The 24,777-nt window shown below is 42.7% G+C and overlaps 1 protein-coding gene across 1 annotated transcript in view; it reads right to left on the reverse strand.

Moving 5' to 3' along the window:
* LOC134404491 (cytosolic beta-glucosidase-like) overlaps nucleotides 1-20,067 on the reverse strand; it is a 57,911-nt gene extending 37,844 nt beyond the window's left edge. The window contains exons 1-2 of the mRNA XM_063135197.1: nucleotides 19,938-20,067; nucleotides 3,972-4,244 (exon numbers count right to left, since the gene is read on the reverse strand). Of these exons, the coding sequence (XP_062991267.1) occupies nucleotides 3,972-4,244; nucleotides 19,938-20,067 (403 nt within the window). The remainder of the gene's footprint in view (nucleotides 1-3,971; nucleotides 4,245-19,937) is intronic.
* Between the last annotated feature and the right edge of the window lie 4,710 nt (nucleotides 20,068-24,777).

Here is a 24,777-nt window from a genome sequence, read left to right on the forward strand (position 1 = left end):
TGATCCTAGGGACATGTTATATAATTATAAAAGGCAGGAAACACACACATCCTCTGGTTTTTAATTGTTCGATGCAAAACACGATCTACTAAGAGGAGGGCAACCAGGATGATCAGGGGTCTGGAAACAAAGCCCTATGAAGAGAGACTGAAAGAACTGTGCATGTTTAGCCTGGAGAAGAGAAGATTGAGGGGAGACACGATAGCACGGAACATGGACACGGAATAATGGGCTCAAGTTAAAGGAAGCCAGATTCCGGCTGGACATCAGGAAAAACTTCCTGACTGTTAGAGTAGTATGACAATGGAATCAGTTACCTAAGGAGGTTGTGGGCTCTCCCACACTAGAGGCATTCAAGAGGCAGCTGGACAACCATCTGTCAGGGATGCTTTAGGGCGGATCCCTGCATTGAGCAGGCGCTTGGACTTGATGGCCTTGTAGGCCCCTTCCAATTCTGCTATTCTATGATTCTACTTTTAGCATCCTACAAAGGAACTGTTAGGTGCATTCCAAAGTTGAAACGGATGCTATTTATAATAAATAAATAAGAGTTGTGAATCAGGAAGGCCTTGTTCAAATGTTGCCTCCGTCATGAACTCCACTAGGTAACCTTAGGCAGTCCTTTATTCTCTTAGAAGGAGCACCTGCTGCAACATGGAGACAATAGCACTTGGCCTACCTTACAGGACTATTGTAACAATTATTTTGCATCAAATGTGGAACACTTTGAATTTTCAAAAAGCACAATTCAGTTGCTAAATATTATTTCTTATCACCATCATCATCAGGAAGGAAGTGAGGCAGGTGGCTACTACGAGGAGGGCTTTCTCTGCTGTGGCACCCCGGCTGTGGAACGAGCTCCCCAGAGCGGTTCGCTTGGTGCCTACATTGTTTTCCTTTCGTCGCCAGCTGAAGACCTTTTTATTTTCTCAGTATTTTAACACCTAATTTAACTTAAATTTAAACTCTGCTGTTTCAATCTCTGTGTGGTTTTAATCCTGGTCGTGCTTTTTATATTGCATTTTGTATTTGTGTTTTTAAATTGTTGGTTGTTTTATTATGCTCTTCATGTTTTTAATTTTTGTGAACCGCCCAGAGAGCTTCAGCTATTGGGCGGTATAGAAATGCAATAAAATAAATAAATAAATAATAAAGCCTTAAAACAAGAATAACTATGGTACATTTTATCCTAAACACGGTATTTAAAAGGAGTGAAGCACCTATAATCAAAAATGACTCTCGTGCTAATGGTATCTGAGGCCGAATATAAAAACGGTGTCCTTCATGGTGATGATTACAATATTAATAACAACAGTGTTAATTCAATAGCCACCCTGCAACGATATCAATGCTTTCTGGGACACACACCCTTAGCCTTGCCTGTCATGTTGTTCCTTTAAAATAAAATGGCTTTTTAACACATACCACATTCCCGGTAGTTGGAAAACAAATGATTTTTTAAAAAAGATTTCCCCCAGTGTCCCATAGGTGTGAAATCGGTAGTGAATCAGTTTGTGTGATTTTTTTTTTAAAGGGCATTGCTCCAAGGTTTCTGATTCTCTTCATGCTCTTTGGGGGAAAAATGTTTATACTGGGGACGGTGGCCTTTTCCATGCTATGCAGTTACAATTGCTTCAACAGATCACTGCTCCGGAGAAGCGAGATCCTGCCTAATGAAAACCAACCTACTAGGAGAGCCGCCAGTGCCCTTTTGTTAAATTTAAAGTTCATAATATTAATCAGAAAAGTGTTTACAATAAGAACCAAGCCGGAGAAAAGTATGCTAAAAAATTACAACTGAATTTACAAGTATGATGATTTCTCCGACTGCCATCTTACGAGAGTCTGTTAAACTTATCCTTCCGCTCCAACATCTAAATGGCATAACCTATTCTGGACCCCAGTGCTGTCAACCAGCAAAGGCTATGGTGCTTTCCATCTGAAAAGTGCTGCCATTTAATGAGGAGGGGTGGGTGGGAATACTCAGACATATTTGAAGCTTCAGTATCTAGAAAGTCTCTTCACAGAAGGCTGCCAGCGCTGGTATCCACACCAAGCCCTGAAACAAGCGCAAAGCCCCTTCCAGAAACAAACAGATTCGGGGCTTGCTCATGGAAGCGTTACATCAAGGCCGCTCCCTGGGCTGGGCTGGCAAAGCCACCCATGTGCGGAAGGTCCATGTTGGATCTTGCCCCAGCTCTTCTCATCTCAGGCAAGGGCTAGAGAAAAAAACCGGTTTGGAAAAGGTCTCTGTCTGAACAAGAGCCCTTGCTGAAATGGCACTCCTAGAGATATCAAGCCTAGGAAGGGCAGAGAGGAAAGAGATGAGTGTGCGTGCACTCCCACCCACCCACCTACCCCCACATTCATTTCTACTTATTTTTCTGCTCACTTCTCCATAGGCAAAAGCACCTCTGATTTTTTTCCTCCCACATGGCCTCAACCCAAGTTCTATTCCAGTCTTCCCCAAACTGGTTTCCTCCAGATGTTTTTGACTGCAATGCTCAGCATTCCTGTCCATTGGACATGATGGCTGGGGCTGATGCGTGCGGTGGCCCAAAACATCTGATGGGCACCCAGGTTGGGGAAGACTGCTCTATTTGCAGGCCAAGCAAAGTGGGAATAATCAACACATCCATCAGCACCTAGGTTGACTTTGTTCCCATTAGAATGTAAGCCTATGCGGCAGGGCCTTGCTATTTACTGTTTTACTCTGTACAGCACCATGTACATTGATGGTGCTATATAAATAAATAATAATAATAATAATGTAGTTGATCCGCAACTAATACCTGCATTTACAAGGCAAGGATTGTCTCTTATCATAATGGACTCTGAAAAAAACAGCAATTCCTTCAAACATGTATTTAGTACGTATTTCAATGTGTTTCATTCCTCCAACCCAATAATCTTTAATTGCTATAAACTCTGGAACAGCGTAAGGAGCTCAACTTACAAGGAGTAACAAGGGAGAACGGGTGATACCATTTTAATAGAATAAGAGACTTTATGGCATAAAGCCTCCTGCTATGTTAAATGGTATCTCCCATTCTTCCCTTGCTGCTTCTTACATCTTGAAGACCTTTACGCTACTCCATAGTTTATGGCAACTGAACGTGCTGAGGTTGGTGGTGTGAAATACATTGAAATACATTTCAAATTACGCTGTTTGAAGGAATTGCTGTGGTTTTAAGAGTTTCAGCTCTTGGATGGTATAGACATGTAATATCAAATCCCTTCTCGCAACTCCCTTTCACCTTTCATTCGCCTGGTCTATTAATCCTTCCCAATGGGTTGAATTCAAAGGTGCCCTTCTACACGGCAAAACTTCCCTGTTTACAGAACGGCTGCTTCATAGCTTGCAGCAGAGTGTGGCATGAGAAAAGTGAAAGTAAATAGAATACAATTGTTGTACAAAAGCTTTGTAAACTCCGACCCAAGCAGAAGTGTAAGAATTCCTACCGAATTTTGCATGAACACTGCAAATTTTTCCACTTGTCATTGCACAAGTGTTTGTGAATCATCACAGCTGGCTATTTCCATTCCACCCAATATGGCCCTTTGGATCCAACCCAATATGGTATTTTGTTACCTTTGTATCTGCCTTTCCTCTGTTGTCTCTCCTCCCCTCCCACTGGCCGAACAGAGATTGTAAGTTCCCTGACGTCTTGCCTTTTTTCTTTCTTTTTCTCCCTTTTTGCTCTGTAAAGTGCTATTTAATTAATGGTACTGCATAAGAATAATTGATATGCAATATTTTAAAAAGCAACACTATAGCTGTATACTTATCTAAAAAAATAATAATCACATTACCAGGAGTATACTGGAATATTAATTAGGACAAGGTTTTCAAATCTCTCTTTTTTTTTTAACTCAAGATCATCCCATAATTACTCTGAACAAAGTTGCAATTTCAAAACTGCACTGCAGAATAGCACACTGGATTAATTATGCCAGGCTGCAGCAATAACCTTGAATTAAAGCAGCACAACTTTCTATTTTAAAGGAACAATTGCCTTTCTGGTTGATGAAACCTGTCGTCCCATCAGGTAACAGACGTGACCAGGAAAGAGAGAAGCGATAATGAGTCAATCCAAGCTGTTTGATACATTTCAAATCTTCCTCCCACAGAGTATAGCTGCCACAAGCTACATCACCAGTCTGGTTCTTGAAAACCCGGTCTCCTCCCTGATGGGTGAACGTGTCCCAAACACTGGGGCCTTTTCCATCTGCATCCCAGCCTCCTGATTAAAAACAAAACAATCGTTACACTTTTGACATGGAAAAGACACAAGTTGAATGTAAAAATAATGCAATCACATACACTGGACAAAGAGAGCCAGGTGCTTGGTAAGCAAATAATATGGAACTCTGTTCACAGCTTCAATTTTAAGTGGAGCTCTCTGAACTATAGAATTATTGGTATTATGCTATGTATTTATTCATGGTGTTGTTCGCTGCTTGAATACCATAAAAAAAATCCACATAAAGGTGATTACATGTCAGACATACCGTACATATTTACCCAAACCCAGATGTTTGTGAACCTTTGTAAGAGACAGGAAAATTCTTCACCAACATTCCCCCAACCCACCTTGCTACTGCAATTCCCACTCTCAACCCTCTTACACATTTACAGTCATAATCAGCACCAAAGGAGTATAATAAATATGTAAAACTTCCCCCTAACTCGTGCCATTTCATATTGCATAAGTTCTTCTACCATAAAAAGGTTTATTCTGTGATGTTTCATCTAGCAAGGGTGTGTGTATGGAAATGAACTCCCACAGTTCAAAATATCCAAGCCCATCAAGTATTGAGCACAAGCATGCTGTGATGGACAGGGTCTGGCTTGTTATGGGTTCTGGGCCCACATCAATAACAGCCCTCCTCATTGTCATAGCAACCCCTGCACGAACAAATTCACTTAGTTTTTAATTTTTGTGAACCGCCCAGAGAGCTCCGGCTATTGGGCGGTATAGAAATGTAATCAATAAATAAATAATAAATAAATACTTGGTACAAATGGGCAGGAGTATTACCGAGGCCTGGTGCTACTGCTTCCTTTAATAAGGCCTATGAGGTGCTGGGAAACCATATTTCCCAGGAATTCTACATTTAGGACACTGCAGGGGCAGCATACTTTGGTATAATGGAGGCCAGGTCTTTTCAATATAAGCACACTCATTGACACAACTACTTTCGGTTAAGTTTAGTGGAAAGGGGAGAGTGTGTTTGGTAACGATCACTTTCCCCAATGATGTCATCAAGAGTTTGATGGAGCCCAAACTGAGTTTATTTATTTATTTATTACATTTTTATACCACCCAATAGCCGAAGCTCTCTGGGCGGTTCACAAAAATTAAAACCATAATTAAACAACCAACAGGTTAAAAGCACAAATACAAAATACAGTATAAAAAGCACAACCAGGATAAAACCACACAGCAAAATTGATATAAGATTAAAATACAGAGTTAGAACAGTAAAATTTAAATGTAAGTTAAAATTAAGTGTTAAAATACTGAGAGAATAAAAAGGTCTTCAGCTGGCGACGAAAGGAGTACAGTGTAGGCACCAGGCAGACCTCTCTGGGGAGCTCATTCCACAACCGGGGTGCTACAGCAGAGAAAGCCCTCCTCCTAGTAACCACCTTTGAAGGGCTCAGAAATAATATTGGTTTCCTGAGGGTTTTTTGAGGGTGGTGGTGGATGGGATTTAGCTGAGCTTAGTCTATAATTGACATAAGGTTAGGGGTGTGTGACTTGGCCATCATTAGTTTCAATCCTACCTCCAACTGTGGTAGTAGGTATTTTTTTTTAATGTGAGAGTTTTAATAAAAAGGGCTTCAGATCAGGTAGATGATGAGTTAAAGTGAAAAGATGGGGAGAGGAATGACACACAGCTCTTCCATAGTATAAGGACATCCAAATATCACCAACATAGGGAAAACTAATAGTTATCCACTGTAACACGTAATTCAACTTAGCCTGTATCGTGATACTGTTAGACAGAGTATTACTCTGCCCCATCAGTCAATGTGCCTGTTCATGAAACACAAGGGTGGTTAATAAGTCATAGTGGCTTGTTAACCACCCCTGTGCATGCCGCCCAAACTACCTAATTACCCATACCACAAGTGCTTTGTCATGACACCTGAACCCAGCGAGAAACCATGGCTGGTTCTAGGGTTGCTGGATGGTTTATTAACTCCCCGGATTCAGACATCACAACAAGCTGTGCCTGACAAGGGTAATTTGGTAAGTCGGCTGGCACATGCTTAATAAACTACCATGGCTTATCCACCACCCTGATGTCCAGCAAACCTGAGGGGTATCTACACTGCAGCTTTAAAGCGCTTTAAAGTGCTTTATAACAGTTTTGACAACTGTTGGAGCCCAGGACACACTGCATATACAGTTTTCAAAACGTTTTCAAAGTGCTTTAAAGCGCTTTAAAAGCAATAGTGTAGATCCCCCGCAGGTCAATGACATGAAGGGGCAACAGACAAGAAACGGCACGGTGGAATGAGATTAGGACATGGTGTAATTTGTATAACATGTTACAGGGAAAGAAAGGGGAAAAGGAGAATTTGACACAGGGCTGGCAATTATGGTGGCAGCTCCATGTTTCTTATAATGTGCAGTTCCATTCTAAGATAAGGAGGCATTCATCATTCAATTCTTTTCTTCCTTTATTCATACCCTTGGGCTTTTGAGTTGGAGGGAAAAGTGCATGGGTATATTTGTTGGAGAATTACAAGACCCTATAGCAGAGCTTTCCAAACTTTTCATGTTGGTGACACACTTTTTAGACATGCATCATTTTGTGACACAGTAATTCAGTTTTACTAGCAAACCAGAGGTTAAACTAACCCCTTATAAGAGATACGGACACATACATAAATTGTAATAACGAAATGTATGGGGACACAACATATCTCATGAAAACCTTTCATTTATATTTTAAAAAATATATGATTTGCAAGATAGTAACATACATTTCCAAGACTTTTCACATTGAACTTTCATGTCTATTTTAGATCGTGGGGGAAGACAGGTTCCGGTTTGTGTGATCATCTGCGGCCACAGTATGGTCTTCTGGGCTGGCAGAAGGGCGGCCACCTCTTCCTTCGGAACCCAACTGGGCTTGAGCCAGTTTGCTACCATACAGTGGTTGGGTAGACGCGGAATGCGTTGGGAACGCCTGCTGCCCACTTTATTCCAGGATCAGGGGGCTTGTGCACCACCACAAGTTGTCATGATACACCTCGGAGAAAACGATCTGGGGCTGCTGAAGGGCAAAGCCCTTATACTGCAAGCGATAGCCGATTTCAAGATTATTCGGCAACGCTGGCCTGGCGTAATAATAATCTGGTCATGCGTGCTACCTAGGTTCACCTGGCGAACAGGCTGTGACATCAAAGCAATGGAGCGGGCCCAGCGACGAGTTAACGGCGAGATCTTCCGGAATCTAATTAAATACGGAAACTTCAGCATTTTGCACCCCGCAATTACACTAACCCGGAGGGAGCTATACAGACAAGACGGCGTGCACTTGTCTGACATTGGCAACGATTTATTTTTACACGATCTGCAAGGGGGTCTGAAAAGCGTCATTCTAGGTGGATGGGGGGGAGCGACTAAGCAAGTGGCTTGACGCCCTCCGTGGCAGGTAGGGACGGGCATCCAGAGGGCTTTGAATGGCGAGCATTCAGAGGCACTGTTCCAGTGATAGGTGATTCCCGAGGGCTCCCAGTGTTGAGCCTTGTGGCCAGGCTGGGGGATAAGGACCCTCTGAGGCTGACCTCCCTCACCCACCTTGAGCCTGGGGGCATGGGTTGGGGGTGACAAAGGAAGGTCTCCCTACCCCATCAGGGGACGGACAGTAGGGCGGCGAAAAGCTGAGCGTCACCCGCTGGGCCGAGAAAGCTCGCTCTTTACATCGAAACGTCTGTACGCAGGCCAGACTGGATACCCGATAGGACACCCCTTTGCAGATCTTGAATAAAAGTGGCCCAGTTTAAATCCAACACTTTGTGTCGTCTCTTATTTCTTGCGTCCGTCCCACAATCAGCTGTTTCGACCCAATTATGCATACTGCGCATGCGCAGTACCTGTACGATCCCTTGACTGTGGTGTGCACACACGGATCCAACGGAAGGGGAATATACTAGTGCACCATACTAATCGGCACCTTTGCTGCGTAAAAATGCATGCAAGTTGGTATTGCTTATTTCACATAGACTCAGAGGTTTCTCGTTACGTTCGCGTGACACACCTACACACTGCAGCTGACACACTAACGTGTCGCGACACACAGTTTGGAAAGCTCTGCCCTATAGGAACAAACATTTGGGATCACTACAGGTCTTACAGACTTGTATATGGGCAGCCCTCCATTGTGAATAATAATCCTATATACAATTCCATTAAATTGGAGTCTTTGTCAAATCTACCTCATTCCAGTTTTGTTTTCTTTTAAAAACTCTATGGCTTAATTAGGGGTCTATTTGAGGCTGATATCAGATTAGTAAAGTGGTGTGTGTGTGTGTGTGTGTGTGTGTGTGTGTTTTTCAAAGTGTAGGCGGGTTAAATGTAAAAGATCCGTCTGTATCAAAGAGAGCCTTCAGCACAAGATGGATTCATCCAGCAAACAGGCACTTATGGTTGTCTGGGATGTCCTTTGAAAGTCCTGACAGACTGTTAGAAAGAAAGGAAATGCCATTATAAGCCATGGCCCTAGGCATGCAGAAGATGAATTAATGTAACAGCGCCTCTGCGAAATGTCTGCCTTTCGCTTAGACAAGCGTCTGCAGCACACACGCACACAAAACGGCAAAGGTTTTCTCCAAATTAAATTTTACACTAGGTTTTTGCAACCTTTGCATAAATTTTTGTGTCCTGATAGTTTAAAGATATTTCATAGTGATTTCAAAGTCTTTGATAGAGGTCACTATTTAAAATGTTATTATGGGCTGCAATCATGCATACCTTCTCCCCCCCCCTTCCTTTTTTTTTTTTTTTTAAAAAATCCTGATTCTCCGAGCGTGGAGCTAGTGTAGCGTAAGAGACTGAGCTGTGAAACAGGAAGTCCCTAGTTTAGATCTCCCCTCTGCTCAGAAGGTGGACCCATATGAAAGCTGCTGTTTTCTCAGCAAAGCAACTTTCTCCTGCAATATGGGAATAATAATACTGCCATACCTTTTCAGGCTGTTGTAAGAATTACTGAGATAACTTAAGTGTAAAGTACTGAAAATGTCAAAGGCCTAGTTTGTTAATTTATTTCCGCAGTGCCATTTATGAGTCCATTGTGCTTTATGAAGTAATAGAGGGCAGGTCCTTGTTCTGGGGAACTCACACTCTACAGGAGAGACAACGGAGGAAGGCGAGAGAAATGAAGATGGGAAAAGCTTGGAGAATGGCAACAAGGACTTTTCAGTGGTGGCCCCTCAATTATGGAATGATCTCCCTGATGAGGCTCGCCTGGAGCCGAGATTGTTATCTTTCTGGTGCCAGGTCAAGACTTTTCTCTTTTCCAATTCATTTAACAACATATGCTGAGTTTCTTAACTGACCCCAGACTAGTTGTTTTAAATGGATATTGTCTGTTTTTGTTTGTATTGTATACTTTTTATAGTTTTAAATTTTGTATATTTCTTTTAATATTCACAGTTTTTAACTTTTGTAAACCGCCCAGAGAGCTTTGGGTGTGGGGCAGTATATAAATATAATAAAATAAATAAATAATAAATAACAGAGGGAGGGTGTGTGTTCATTTCCGTTACAGATATTACACCAAAGCACACATTATTTTAAATCTGTATCTAGTAGCTATGTCTTCTGTCTTTTTTTACTCTAGAGTAGGCACAGGGGCCCCCAATCGAGATCTTAAAAGCCCCCTTACATGCTAGGGTCCCAATCCTGATCGGGGATCCTGCATCTACTGTAGAGTAAAAATGGGGCAGGGGATAGAAAGGCATAGCTGCTAGCTACAGATTTAAAGTAATGTCTGTTTAGTTACACCACGGCATAGAGATTCGGGGGTTGTCCGAAGGTTTCACGGAGAAGATGGATTTTGAGGAGGTATTTGAAGAAGAAACGTGGTCTCACACAGGTGTTTGGAGAGATCATTCCTGGAGCAAGGGTGGAATCACTTAAGAGTGCAGCAGCCTGTAGGACTAATAAAGTAAGTGAAGCTGGCTGGGCAAAGGGCCACAGGCAAAAGCAGCGAGACAGGAGGAGGGGCAAAGCCATGGATAAATGACCGATAGTTTTATTGATGCTAAAAAATGAGTGATCCATAAGTATCTACTTCCCTCCTGTAGAATGCACATGCAAGCATTTTGGGGCATAAACATTGGGACAATCTCACTATCCTTTGAAGACAACAATAATGAGAGCAAGCATTTCAAGGGATTCAAATACATGAACTCAGTGGTTCTTATAACCACCCTCTAAGGTTGCAGATAAGAGACTGATAAAAGACAGTGGTTTGCCCAAGGCTATCAAATGACCTCACAGCTTTCAGGTTCTTAACTTACACTCTTAAGGCATATCAATCATTACAAAAATGTATCATTTTTAATACCAGTTTGAGTACCAGAGCTTCTCTTCAAAATTCCTGAAAACTATAGTTTGGTGAGAGCCAGTGTGGTGTAGTGGCTAAGGTGTTGGACTGGGAGTTGGGAGATCCAGGTTCTAGTCCCCACTTGGCCATGGAAACCCACTGGGTGACTTTGGGCCAGTCACAGACTCTCAGCCCAACCTACCTCACAGGGGTGTTGTTGTGAGGATAAAGTGGACAGGAGGAGGATTATGTACACTGCCCTGGGTTCCTTGGAGGAAAAAAAGTGGGATATAAATGTAATAAATAAATAACATAAATAAATAAATAAATAAATAAATAAATAAATAAGAGAATTCTGTTAGAAATCCATCCCCTCCTCACCCCCAGAACTACAGATCCCGGGACACCCCGGGGGAAACAAAATGAAGTCTTGGTATAGGTCCAAGAGAATTTCCATCAGTGAGGCTTAAATCACCTTTGAGTCTCTCACCCACTATTAGTGTAAATATGTGAAAAAGCAGAAGGGAGGCATTTGTAATGTAAATGGGCATTCTGGCCAGTCTAGTTTTACATTCACATCACAAGGTAATTGAGCCAGAATGACTTTAACCCTCATGAAAGATCTTCTGAGAGTAGCTAACTGGATTTCACAGCAAGCCAGCCACAAGGAAGTATATATTCTGCAGATTCGTGATAAAAATGCAGCTCTTATTTGGCTTGATACAAGATGCCAGACTAAATCTTTTTTTATCTATATTCAATTTAAAAACAAAACAAAGTCAGCATAGGATCCATAATACTATAAGTAGTAATTTAAAAGCTAACAATAAAACTACCCCAAAATAATCATATGTCAACCTGTGTTTTGCTCTGTTTAGTTTCCACTACACATATACTTCTAAATATGCAGACCAAATATCCATGTGTTTGTTGGAACAGAGCTGTCGGTAATAGTACGGTTTTTCATAAGTTGCTAGAGATGTAGGACTTTCTCTCCAGTGTATTATGGATTGGGGTGGGGGAGGTGGTCTAGCCTTGAAGGATCATCCTCTTGGCTATCATGAAGGCCTGTAAAATCCATTCCCTTTTACCTTCAGAGGGATGGAACACAAACAGAAAACAACCAAGGAGTATATGAACATCCTTGATGTCTAATAATGCATCAAGTACAAAATTAATTCAAACAATAACATCTAGCCAAACAGGGACCACCACCAGTTATGCTCACATCCTGTGGACCAATGATGTGCCTGTAGTGCCACAGCACCAGCATTATCTGAGGTTGCTAGATTCTTTTTTCAACAAGTGTTGTAGGGTCCCGTACGTGTGATCTGTCCATTTTTGCTGAATTAAGGTCTGGAGAAATGTGCTGAGCGTTTCCATTGTCCTGGGTGTATTTGGATACTCCATTTCCCTGTTCCACTCTTTTCTAACTGTTTGTGTGAATTTTGTCCCAAGCCAGCAGATTTCATTATGGTGGGTTTGTCAGATTTTGTTGCGTTAATTAAGTCACAAGAACATAAGAACATAAGAAGTGCCCTGATGCTGGATCAGACCGAGGGTCCATCTAGTCCAGCACTCTGTTCACATAGTGGTCAACCAGCCATCGGCCAGGGATGAACAAGGCAGGACATGGTGCAACAGCACCCTCCCACCCATGTTCCCCTGCAACTGGTGCACACAGGCTTACTGCCTCATATACTGGAGATAGCACAGAGCCATCAGGGCTAGTAGCCATTGATAGCCTTCCCCTCCAGGAATTTATCCAACCCCCTTTTAAAGCCATCTAATTTGGTGGCAATCATTACCTCTTGTGGTAGTGAGTTCCATAATTTAACTATGTGCTGTGTGAAGAAGTACTTCCTTTTATTTGTCCTCAATCTCCCACCAATCACCTTCATGGGATGTCCCCTGGTTCTAGTATTTTGATAGAGGAAGAAAAATGTCTCCCTATCCACATTCTCCACACCATGCATAATTTTGTACACCTCTATCATGTCTCCCCTTAGCCTCCTTTTTTCCAAGCTAAACAATCCCAGTTGATGTAACCTTCCCTCGTAGGGGAGATGCTCTGGCCCCTTAATCATTTTAGTTGCCCTTTTCTGCACTTTTCCCAGTTCTATAATATCCTTTTTTAGGTGTGGTGACCCGAAGTCCTTGAACAGCTTTGGTGTCTCTGAGGCACTCACAGCTGATAGGGGAATATATGGTGGATAAAGTGTGTTTTAGCTGGAGAAACTGGCATTGGGCAGTGTTAGCAATTGAATATTTACCCTGTAACTCAGCAAATATGAGGAAGTCATTATTTTGTTGATTGAATGAGCAAATGTGTTGATTTCCTTTCCCACCCACTGTCTCCAGAGAAAAGGGTTTCCTGAAATTTTCAGATCAGTGTTACATCACAGGGTTAGCTTTGCATGTATAATTCTAAATTCTTCGAGGCAGGAGTAGCAATAAAGGACTCTGCTCCAAGGAGTCTACAAACTAAATTCTGCTATACACTGGGATGAGAATGCAAACATATGTTGTCACTAAATAAGAAACAGCAATCCTCAAACTACTTCTCCAGGAGTAATCCCAATGAGTTCAATGGGAATGGTTCAAAGTAAAGAGCTGGAAGATGGAAAATTGCAACATCCAATATGATTTGTGGGTATATTTGGTGTGTGTGTGTGAGCGCGCGCATGTTTTACACATTTGACCACAAATTATTTTAACTTTGCTAATATCTAGCATTGCGCATTGTACTCTGATCACAGAAATAAAAAGTGGGTTAAAATCTTCCAGTCTTTATAACAGGAAAGATTTTTCAGAGTTTCCCATCTCAAAAATTAAAGGGATATTATGGCTTAGAACGTCTATAAATTAAATATCAGCTAGTCTGCAAGATTAATATCTATGTAATAGTTACACACCAGCCCTCAATAAAAAGAGTTTTAATAATCAATTAGTATAATAGAAATTAAAGATGGAAAAGACCTATTAGGAGGTCATCCAGCCCATCCCTAGCTGATGCCAAATTGCTCCCTGAAGTATATTCAGTACTTTAATACACATCTGTCTTATTAAATCTAAGTTTAATGCAAGGTTAAGCATATTGCAGACACTTAAAGCATTCCTAGAATATGTAATATCCCTTCCACAACCAGGCTTTTGGTCACGTCTCATGTTCTTTACAGAATTTTATCATAGCTCGAGCGCACCAATATATCTACGCAGGGTTATTCGGCAAATTGAACTTTAATGTGGGACAACCTTCAAAGTAGGTCAATTATTAGATCAAAGTGCTTTGAGTGTCTCTCAAGGTTCACGTTTTCCCGTGGTTCGGTGACTCAAGGCAATCGTATTTTCGTCAGCTCCTCAGAGCAGGGAAAGTTTTCTAACACATCAACTTTGACATCAATTAAAGATTCAATTTCTCCCCATGGAAAGATTTAACTCTTCAAACTTTTGCTATTCTGTGGAAGAATGAAATCCTTTAACAAAATTGAAAGACGGTGGTTTTTAGCAGCATGAATCATTTTAAAAATACTAGGCCCAGATTCTGAACATGCCGTGAATCACTTGCATTCTTCAGTCAATGCATCAATCCAACTCTATACTGGACTGTGAAAAAAGCACATGCTTCTCATGCTAATGGTCTAGGCTCAATCTCTGGCAACGCCTGCTAAGTCTGGGGAAGAGTCCTGTCTAAAATCCTGAAGAGCTGTGGACAGTATAGGCAAATGGTGAGGACCCTTTTTCTATGCCCGAGGACTGGATTGCATGGAGGAGAAGTTCCCGGAGGCCACCATGCAATGGTTGGAAAGGCCAAAGTAGGGTGGGGTCACAGGCAAAAGCGGGACTTTAGGAAAACATCACAACTTGCATGAATTAAAGATTCCCTTTCTTCCCACGGAAAGGTTTATTTTAGGGGGCATGTCTACTCAGAAGTAAACAGGAAAGAATGAGTCAGTAGCACTTTCAATATGCATCCCATATGCCAAACCTCTGCATATCTAGCAGTAAGCATGAGCAGCAGGTCTACTTAGAAGAATGCAGGACAAGCCTCTGCATGCCTAGTCACAAGTAAGCAGGACAAGGCTCAGAAGGAAGCAGGACTGAATCACTCAGCAGCACTTTCAAACAGCATTTCTATACAGAAGTAAGCATGAGCATCGTGACTACTTGAAGGGCAAGCTTCTGCATATTTGCATGACTACTCAGAAGTAAGCAGGACAAGGCTCAGAAGGAAGCAGGACTGAATCACTCAGCAGCACTTTCAAACAGCATTTCTATACAGAAGTAAGCATGAGCATCGTGACTACTTGAAGGGCAAGCTTCTGCATATTTGCATGACTACTCAGAAGTAAGGAGGACAAGCCTCAGAAGGAAGCAGGACTGAATCACTCAGCAACTTCCTGCACCGGCCCTTCTCCCTCACAAGGAAAAGCAAGTGCCTCCCCCTGCTACGCACTGAGAAAGGGAAAAGTGCTAAGCAGGGGAAAGCACTTAACTCCTATCAGCTGCTGATTGGAGATAAGTGCTATTTCCTCCCAGTTGAGGGGGTGAGGTGGGGCCAGGGGAAGAAGCTGTCAGACTATCCCTTGAATAGATAATGCTGAGCTAGATGGACCAATGAGATAAGTTTCTATGCTATTCCTATTTTTATAATACTAGTCTCAGCTTCTGAACATATCATGAATCTCTTGCATTCTGCTGTCAATACATTAGTCAGAATCTATATTGTAATGCATTAAAGCAGAGGTGGGCAGAAGGATCTATTGGTAGATCTCTGGGTGATTTGTAGTATATCGGCAAGGGTTTCAGACTCCCAATTATTTAACAGTAGCAAGAATAATATGACGTTTTCTGCCTAAATTAGACTACTGAAATAAATAAATGTTGGGTAATCAGGAGTTGACTTTTGTGTGAAAGGACTGTAAGCTCAGTTGAACTTCGGTACAGAAAACAAATTCCCAGACTCAGAGGCACCCTATTCTTTAATTCTACATCTTTTGTACCTGGATCTAATTGGTGGATCTTGGGGTTCTAGTAAAAACAAGACACAAAGTTTATCCGACAAGCCTGAATTCTGTGCAAACTTGCATTAAATGATTTATGACACTGAGGACGGCTCTGGTAGTGATTGGCTGAGCTGTCCTATTGCCATAGCTCAGGCTGTGCCACTAGCTGAGCTGCTCAACTCCTAGGAGCTACAGATTAAAGGCAGGAGGGCCTAGATAAGTACCAGCCAGTAGCTTGAAGAGGAAGAACACCAAGATGAGTAGGGATTGATAGCTGCCGTGTGGCAAAGAGAAGTGAAGGGAATGGGAGAGAAAGGGTGGGAGCGCGAGCAGAAAACGAAAAAACCAGTAGTGAGAATTGTCTGAGAGAACAGCTGCTGTCATGCCCTGCACAGAGATGGAGTCAGGAGATGAGGAGGAGGTGGCAGAGGCTGGACCTAGTACCGAGAAGCCCAGCTCAGGTAGTGAGGAGGCTGGACTGGCAGAGACTGTGGCAGAGCCTCAGGGAGAAGAGCCAAGGCCAGCTGGGACCTCTGCCAGCTCTGAGGGCTTGATGCCAGCAAAGACTATGGAGGAGCCGCAGAGGTCTGACGAGGAGGCGGAGAAGCCTGGTTTCAGCCAGTTGCGGGCGGAGAAGGCAACCAGACGCCAGTCTCGCCGCCTCCACCAGAAACTCCAGGCAATTAGGGATCAGCTGAGAGACCATGACTCAGCACTCTGACTGAGCATAAAAGCGCAGCCGTGAGCCATGCAAAGTTGTCAGAGATTATCTGAGCATTCTGGCGGAAGCCTCTGCTCTTAGATCTTGTGACCTCATGCCTTGTTCCTGGATGCCTGGATTCTGATTCCTGTCTTGATTCCCGGACCCCGTGACCACGTCTGCCTACTCTGGATTCCTGCTTCGACCTTGGAACGGTTTGTGACTACGTCTTGCCTGTTGTTGCCCCTGACTCTGGACTGTGTTACTGGTTTGTTGCTGACTGTTGGCTGTGTTTGAACTTGGACTGCATTATCGAATCTCCTCCTTGCCACGCTCCCTCGACTTTGGACTGAACATTGACTACGCTAAGAGCCTGCTTCCTGAACTGTTCCTGTTCATTGATTTTTGCATTCAAACCCCCGTTTCCCCCTCCTTTCCCTGCACTGTTTAGCTTCTGTAAATAAACACCTTCGTTGCCTAGCTACCGGCTGGTCTTATCTTTCTTTGTCAAGCCATTTGGCGGCTTTCCCGGACAGCTGCGCACAAAGCCAGAAGCCACAGAAATGCAAAATCACATGTTGATTAGAAATGACTAGGTATCACTTTGACTGCAGGCTTCCAACCATGTTATAATGGGCCAAAACAGTTGACTGATTTTGATCTGGGGTCTAGGGGTCTTCTCTCTGCTAGGTAATACACAATCTGCAGTGTGCCTGGACAATGTCTCCAACCAGCCCACTGTTTTTTCTCCCCCTCCCCTCTACTTCCACCAGACCTTTCTCTACTTCCTCAATGGCCACCATTTTGCCAGCTTGCTTCCCCATATTCCTTTATGATCCTGTACGTGTGTGATGATAAAATGGCTGCCACACACAGAAACTTGGCAACACATACCTGATGAAGAAACCTGGCTACCAGGGTGAGAGGTACAGTGACTATCAGGAGCAGGTGCAGAGGGGTGCGCCTAGGCTGCTCAATGTTTGTAGGGAATCCTGCTGTTGCAGGAGACCTTTTGAACTCTGGAGGATGGCTTGCACATGCATAGGCATCACTTGCTGAACCAATGCATTATGATTCAGAGCTGAATGAATGGAATGCCTCCATCGAAAAGCACTGTGTAAAAGGAAAAGTGTGATGATGCAGAAGTTCCACCTGCAAGTTGCCACTTGATGCTGCAGTCAACAAGTGATAAACATGCTGGTGAAAACCCCCAAGCCTATGATTTAATCCCTCTTTAGTGCTCAGTTGACCTCTGTACAGTCAGGTTTCTTCACGGCAAGCAGTGTGTCAGAAACATCTGATGAGTTTCAGACTATGAGACAGCTGCCTGAGATAATGATGATTCAAATATTCATCTTAAAGTCTCTTCCACATGCAGTGTGCAGGCCTAAAACAGCTACGTTCAGGAAGGGTTCATTTTTGTCTGTGATGGCATCCTGCACCCAGCAACTGCAGATTGAGTTACTACAGTTCAGGTGCAACTTTACCACTTGATTCTGCCAATTGTATATTGCTGATTGTATAGCCTCAGCTGAAAACCAGATGAAAAAATGCACTTCTTGTTTAACTCTCATTAATTTTTTTGTACTTTTCCTTTTGAGTTATTATAATAATAATAATAATAATAATAATAAAAAGCAGAAAATTCTAAATGGGAGTCTAAAGTCCAGCTGGTGCTACATCATAAGTCTGCCAATAAATGCATTTTAGAGCATGTGTAAAAAGACAGTCAAAATCAAGATCAGGAGATAAGGATCTAGTTTGTATGCAGAGTATGGGTTAACATTAAATTGTGAATTGTCATTAAGTGTGAACCCTGGACTACGGTTTAACTACAGGTTGTTAACCATGAACAACCCAGAGCTCACAAACCAATAACAAACCATGGGTTCTTTCTGGGCTATCAGTAGGCAATTGCTCACAAGAACAAGTCAAGCTATGGGAACATGTAACAGCAGAAAAACACTTGTTCTACTAAGAGCATTATCTTTCAGTAAAATAAGCTGAATTGAACTGTGCATTCCCAGGCTCCATTCACAAGTTTCAATCTCTCCACCCAAGCCTACTCAAAACCCAGTAAACCCTTTTCCAAGCCTATTTTACCACTTCATCACTGCATATCTGGAAGCCATTGGTTCATTATATATGATTTGAAGTGTCTTTAAGATTATTTTACAGAGACAGGGCACTTCCACACGTCGTTCTCAGGGCGCTTCCATCCGCCCCCAGTGCACCCCGAAAACGATCGTGTAACTCGCCTGTAAAAGAGACGCTCTCCACCCCGCCTTCTTCCGCTGAGCTCTCCGTCCCGGCCGGCAAGGAGGGAGTTGGGTGGCGCCGGCACCGGCAAGGACGCTTCTTCCTCGTCTCTTTTACAGGCGAGTTACACGATCGTTTTCGGGGTGCACTGGGGGCGGATGGAAGCACCCTGAGAACGACATGTGGAAGTGCCCACAGAGTCTAATTCTATATTTGTAGGTGATCTATCAATGTTATTCTGGGCTGGGGTTGGAACAAAGTCCTGGACTGGCCATACTTTGAGGGCAACTCATAGAGCATGGTCTACTACTGGTACTGATCAATGACTTGAGTGGCCAAAGGCTAATTTGGAGTTCCAGGGCTGTTCAAATCTTAACTACTTTTGTAGACTCTACCTCTTGAACAATGAATGGCAGGCAAGCCACTAGGATACAGAAGCCAACTTTAATCTCAGGTGTGTTTTTCTGGTATTCCCTTCAATCTGTATGTTCAATCTGCATTCACGGACACACTCTTTGCTCCACTTTACTCATTACTCAAAGGCAAATCAAGCTGGCAAAGTGCATACAAAGCAACCAATTTCAGTTCCCTGGTTTAGATTTTGAACTGTAAGTCACCTGGAGTTTGATTTTGTTGTAGAAAGGTTGGGTATGATGTCTAGATAAATAAATAAAAACAACTTACACCTAAAATATAATCTTAGATTACAAAGGAGTGTAATCAGCTATCTAGGAAGAAGGCTTTCTCCGCTGTGGCATCCCGGCTGTGGAATGAGCTCCCCAGAGAGGTCCGCCTGGCGCCTACACTGTACTCCTTTCGTCACCAGCTGAAGACCTTTTTACTCTCTCAGTATTTGAACACTTAATTTTAACTTAAATTTAAATTTTACTGTTCTAATTCTGTATTATAATCTTATATCAATTTCTGCTGCGTGGTTTTATCCTGGTTGTGATTTTTATATTGTATTTTGTATTTGTGTTTTAGACTGTTGGTTGATTTATTATGGTTTTAATTTTTGTGAACCGCCCAGAGAGCTTCGGCTATTGGGCGGTATAAAAATGTAATAAATAAATAAATAAAACATGTTGTTTTATCTTTGTCTGCCATTGAGATCTAGAGGAATTCATTCCTGTTATTCCCTCCCATTGGGTATTTTGAAGTAGGTTCTTGTGTTCTGCTGCTGCCGGAGGGAAGAGAAAAGTAATTGTGGAGATCTCATCTAGAACAGCATAAGACTTAATAGCTAAGGGCAATAATCAAACTCAAGCTCAAGTACTATCTTCTCCATATTTACGGTGGATAAACCATTATTTCAAACAAAGCATTTTAAACAGTCTATTTTATTTCCTCTACCACAAACTCCAGTTGCAAAACATATTTAAAAAACCAAACAAAAACCATACCTTCAATCTGGTATGCTGCTGTTGCTGCACCCCAGGCAAATTCTCCTGGGAAATAAGCATTTTCCGGATTCCAGTTGGAGGCTTCAGAAGAGAGGGTGGCTTTAATGCTGGCAGAGGCAGCTGAGGCCATGGTACTAGGACAGTCGGTCAGCTAGCGAGGACTTCCTGTGCTGCTCTTCCTTTTGCTCCAAGCAGATTTTGTGTCAGTCAGAGGGAAAGAAGAATTGAAACCGGAGCTTTAGCCTTTGGGAATAAATCTTGTTTCGTTCATAAGCCAAACGCCCCAGGTTCAGAGGGCAGTCTTCAACCTTCTGGACTCCTGTTGAAGAAGGAGAAGCTACAGTGACTCCTCCTTCAGGGAACAGCCAAAGAATGTTGTCCTGTGAAAAAGATATAGGCCTCCAGGTAGCCCGACATCCCTCATTTGAAGGTGTTATTTTTTAAGCTCCCCAGTGGAAAGAGTCCCATCAGATATGATGGAATGACTGCTATTTCAAAATAGTAGTCCAAGAGAATCCCCAAAGTAAAGCACAACCGTTCAGCATAGAGCTGCAGAGAATGGACAACCCATAAAAAAGACGAGGCTTGACACCTTTTAATCCTGCAAATTGAGGACAAACTAGTTGGTAACCATGTCAATGGGGCAAAAAGAATAGAGGATCCGGGTAATTATTGAGAGCCAGCTTCTAATTACAGGCATTTAGCCAAATTGTTTAAATTATATAATACGGAGTTGTGAAACAGAGCTGCAGATGCCTAGTGCTGTTACATCCCTGCTGCTGCTGTCTAAGAGGTAGATCTCTCATCACAACAGCGCTATGACGCATTTCATCAATGATCTTTGAATGTTGGAAGAGCTCACATGTGTATTTAAAGTAATTTGTGAAGGAGGTGCTCCACCTGAAGGCCTGTAAACACAAGAGCCTGATTCCCCCCCCCCCCACACACACTTTTTTGAGGGGACAAAACTGTACAACTTGAGGGACCACATGTACGGACCTGAATTATACTACATTGGGGTGATCACATGACCAGCACCAAGCGTAGGCATGGTCAGGCAGCTGCTGAAGGCGCATGCCCTGGCAGGCTGCACTGACTAGAGCCCCTTGGCTTATTCATCTGTCTCTCATTTTAGCCCAGGCAACAGCGGTGGTAAGAAGGAGAATCCAAGCAGCAAGTGGTAGAAATAATGAGAAAGAAGATGAAGGGTGAAAGCAGATGGTGATGGTGAGAAGGTAGACTCACTGAACCATATAGGGTGTCTTGCCCAAGGACCCACAAAAACCTGGAATTGGCACTGGGTGGGCAACTTGTGGCCCTCCAGATGTTTTGGCCTACAACTCCCATTATCCCTTGCCACTGGCTATTGTTGCTAGAGCTAAGTAATAATTATATATTTATTTCTTACCTGCCTCTGGATCCTAGGGAACATGATCGGTGAACAACATAGATTACAAAAATATTATAAAATACATAAAACTGATTAAGGCATATAAAACTAATACATTATTAAAACAACAGCCAGACATCTTAAAGTTCAACTGGGTAGGCCTGCCGGAAGAGATCAGTCTTTCTTGCTTTTTTATATTCATAAAGACAGTTGAGTTGGCGGATGTCTCCCGGCAGGCCATTCCACAGTCTGGGAGCGGCAGAAGAGAAGGTCTTCTGGGTAAAAGCTAATCTAGTTTTTGCTGGCTGAAGTAGATTCTTCCCAGAGGACCTGAGTGGGGGGGGGCGGATTGTACGGGAGAAGGCGATCTCGCAGGTAACCTGGACCCAAACCATGTATGGCTTTAAAGGTAATAACCAACACTTTATACTTCGCCCGGAAACTAACTGGCAGCCAGTGTAGTGATTTTAAAGCTGGAGGGCCACAAGTCACCCATTCCTACATTATATAGACTAAATAGAGAAGAGGGGAACACATCCCCTTCTGTCACGACATGGAAAAGTGTACCGAGTGGAACCATTATATTTGTACAAAAACCCCTTGTCCTTATTTGTTGTTGTTGTTTTCAAATAGGAGGTGTTTGTGTTACTCTTCGCTGCTTCCAGGAGCTTTCTACCCTTGAGGTGTACTTTTGAACACTGAGCAACATTATCAGACTTTTGAACGTTGAGCAACATTATCAGCCCTCATAAACATGGGCAAATTCCTTCCATAATATGTTTTCTATCTACTATGGAGTAGACAGAAATATGAGCTATCCATAAAAACTATACAACAGCTGGGAACCTGATAAAGGACTGTTAAAAGAAGAAAAACCCACAGAGCACAGCAAAACTGATACTGCATTGCTCCATTCTTTTACAACCCACCTGTACAGGTGGTCGCTTTGACTTGCTCCACATGGTGTCTTAGCACTCTCAATGCAGCCACAACACTGTGGTCCAGTGCTGGTTTATTAATAAATTGATCTTGCTGTGACAGTGGCCTTAGCTAGCCTTAGCTAGCTTATCCCGGGGTCATCCCTGCCTGCTCCCGGGATCCCCTGTGTGTCATTTACATGAACAGGGATGACCCCGGGACGATCCCAGGATAAACCTTAGGTCTAGCTAAGGCCTAAGATGGCTAGGCTCTGTGAGAACATAGTGGCATACCTGTGACAGAGGACCAATGTAGACTGGCCCACAGGGGTTTTCAGAGGTTTCCATCACAACAGCAGCTCTCCCAGCACACATGCTGGACAGTCACTCAAGTTAACCTGGATTGTCCATGGGCCAGGCTCACTACAGCCATGGACATCAGCATTCGTGTCTCCCGTCTGGTACATTAAAGTGAGACCTTATGCTTCCTGTACTCTCAAGCCATCCATGTCAAAAGGGAAGACAAAAACTTGATTAGAAGAAGGCAAAAGTGTCGTTGGTGCCCATTCTCTCTTCCAGGCCAAGAACTAAGATACTTTCCTCATACAAGAGGAAACTCAAAGGCCTCCAGTAGTTAAAAGATATTTAAGCATATCACACTAGATGGCACCATTGCAATTTTATTGTTCAGACATTGTAAGAATTATTTCCCCTCTGACAGTATTAAAACACACCCATATTGATTTATGCTAAGGTCATTATTAATGTTTATTGGGCCACAGGCAACGTGTACCTTTGAAAAACGGGGGGGGGGGGGGGAGAAAAAAGTCAAACTCTATTAAATGAATCCCAGGCTTGTGCTGTATTGCTTTCCTTACATGGACCCTTTGACTTAGGAAACATTCACCCAGGAGAGTTGATCTACTGTTGTAAATCTCTAACATGTATTACATTTATGACTGGAGTTGGCATAGGATCTGGCTTTGGTCAGACCCCATTGTACAAGTTTATGTGCTTGTGTGTGCAACTGTAAAGTAAGCAACGGTTAATGTTTAAGAATCCTCATAAAAGTTGTACAGCAACTAGATCTGTCTCAGACAAATCTCACCCTGGTCTGCAATGCTTATTTATTACATTTATATCTCATTCTTTTTCATGGAGCTTGGGTCTCCTCATTTCTCCCCAGAACAATCCTGTGAGGTGGAGGTTAGGCTAAGAAAGAGAGTAAATGGCCTAAAGTCACTATATGAACATCATGGCTGAACAAGGACTTGAACACAGGCCTCCCTGTTCCCAATCTAACATTCTAGACACTACAACATATTGTCTTGAAAAGGTATCACTCTTGAAAAACATCATTTCCATTTTTAAATCTGAAATTGCTTCAAATATCTTTCACATCTACTGATGAAAATGCATTTTCCCCATTTTAACAACAGTTTTATTGTTTTATTTATTTCAAATATTTCCAGGTTGCCTCTTTGAACTCTCGCTAGGAATCCTTAGAGAGTTGGGAAGAACTACTGCATAGGGGGTAGAGAATTCTCATAGACAATTTACATGCACCGCTGTTGCCGTGATTAATGTGGACATAAAAATGAGCCGCTTAATATTGTGTACTAACAAAATCATTGAGACTGGTATGTTATATTTTCTTATGCAAATACAAAAGAGAGAACTGGAAAGCATTAAGCAAGTACGATGATACAGCCGGGTTTTATGAAAACACTGATTGGAATGTCTCACAAAAATTGCTTAAATTGAACATAAACACTTCTGCTGGCTGAAATGAAGGGTGGTGAAAAACAACAACTTTAGGGTGGGTGGGAGAAGCTGTTAATGCGTTTCAAAGAAAATGGTATTACTTCTGATCCTATTTAGTAGCTTCATTAATGTTCCGGAAGAGGGAGGGGATGCCAGATTAATTAAATCTGCAGATATAAGAGTGGGAGGAGCAGAGACATTAAGAACATGGGCAGAATATAACAAGGCTGTTCACCTTGGAAAGTGACAAAGTGCTGCATCTGGTAGAAAATTGGGAGAAAGGGGATAATGGAGAGGTAGGAGAAGGCACAGGAGATTTAGTGGCAAGAGAAAAATCTGACAAGAGTTAACCATTCCAGTCTATTGGTCCGAAAAGATGGCACTCTTATTCTTCCAGAAACCCATTTGGTAGAGATCCTGGAACTTTGTCAGAATAAGAATTACAACTGGCCATGGATGCCATGATAACCCAGGTACACCTGGATGCCATGATAACTCAGGCATCCAGGTGTACCACAATTTGGGAAGTAAGTAGCAAGTCAGTCCAGAAATCCATGTGGTTTACCTCCGCAACAAGTTGCTCAGACTATGGGCATGTCTCCACCAGCCCTATATCCCGGGATCATCCCTGTGCATCCAAATACCACACAGGAGATCCCGGGAGCAGGCAGGGATGATCCCTCCATTTTCCTGGGATAACCCTTAGGCGTAGAAAGGGCCTGAGAGAGTGTAATCAATTTTGGAGCAGGCAGTGGCTCTCACCGATTAT

Source organism: Elgaria multicarinata, chromosome 10, assembly GCF_023053635.1.
Source record: "Elgaria multicarinata webbii isolate HBS135686 ecotype San Diego chromosome 10, rElgMul1.1.pri, whole genome shotgun sequence".
NCBI classification, from domain to species: Eukaryota; Metazoa; Chordata; class Lepidosauria; order Squamata; family Anguidae; genus Elgaria; species Elgaria multicarinata.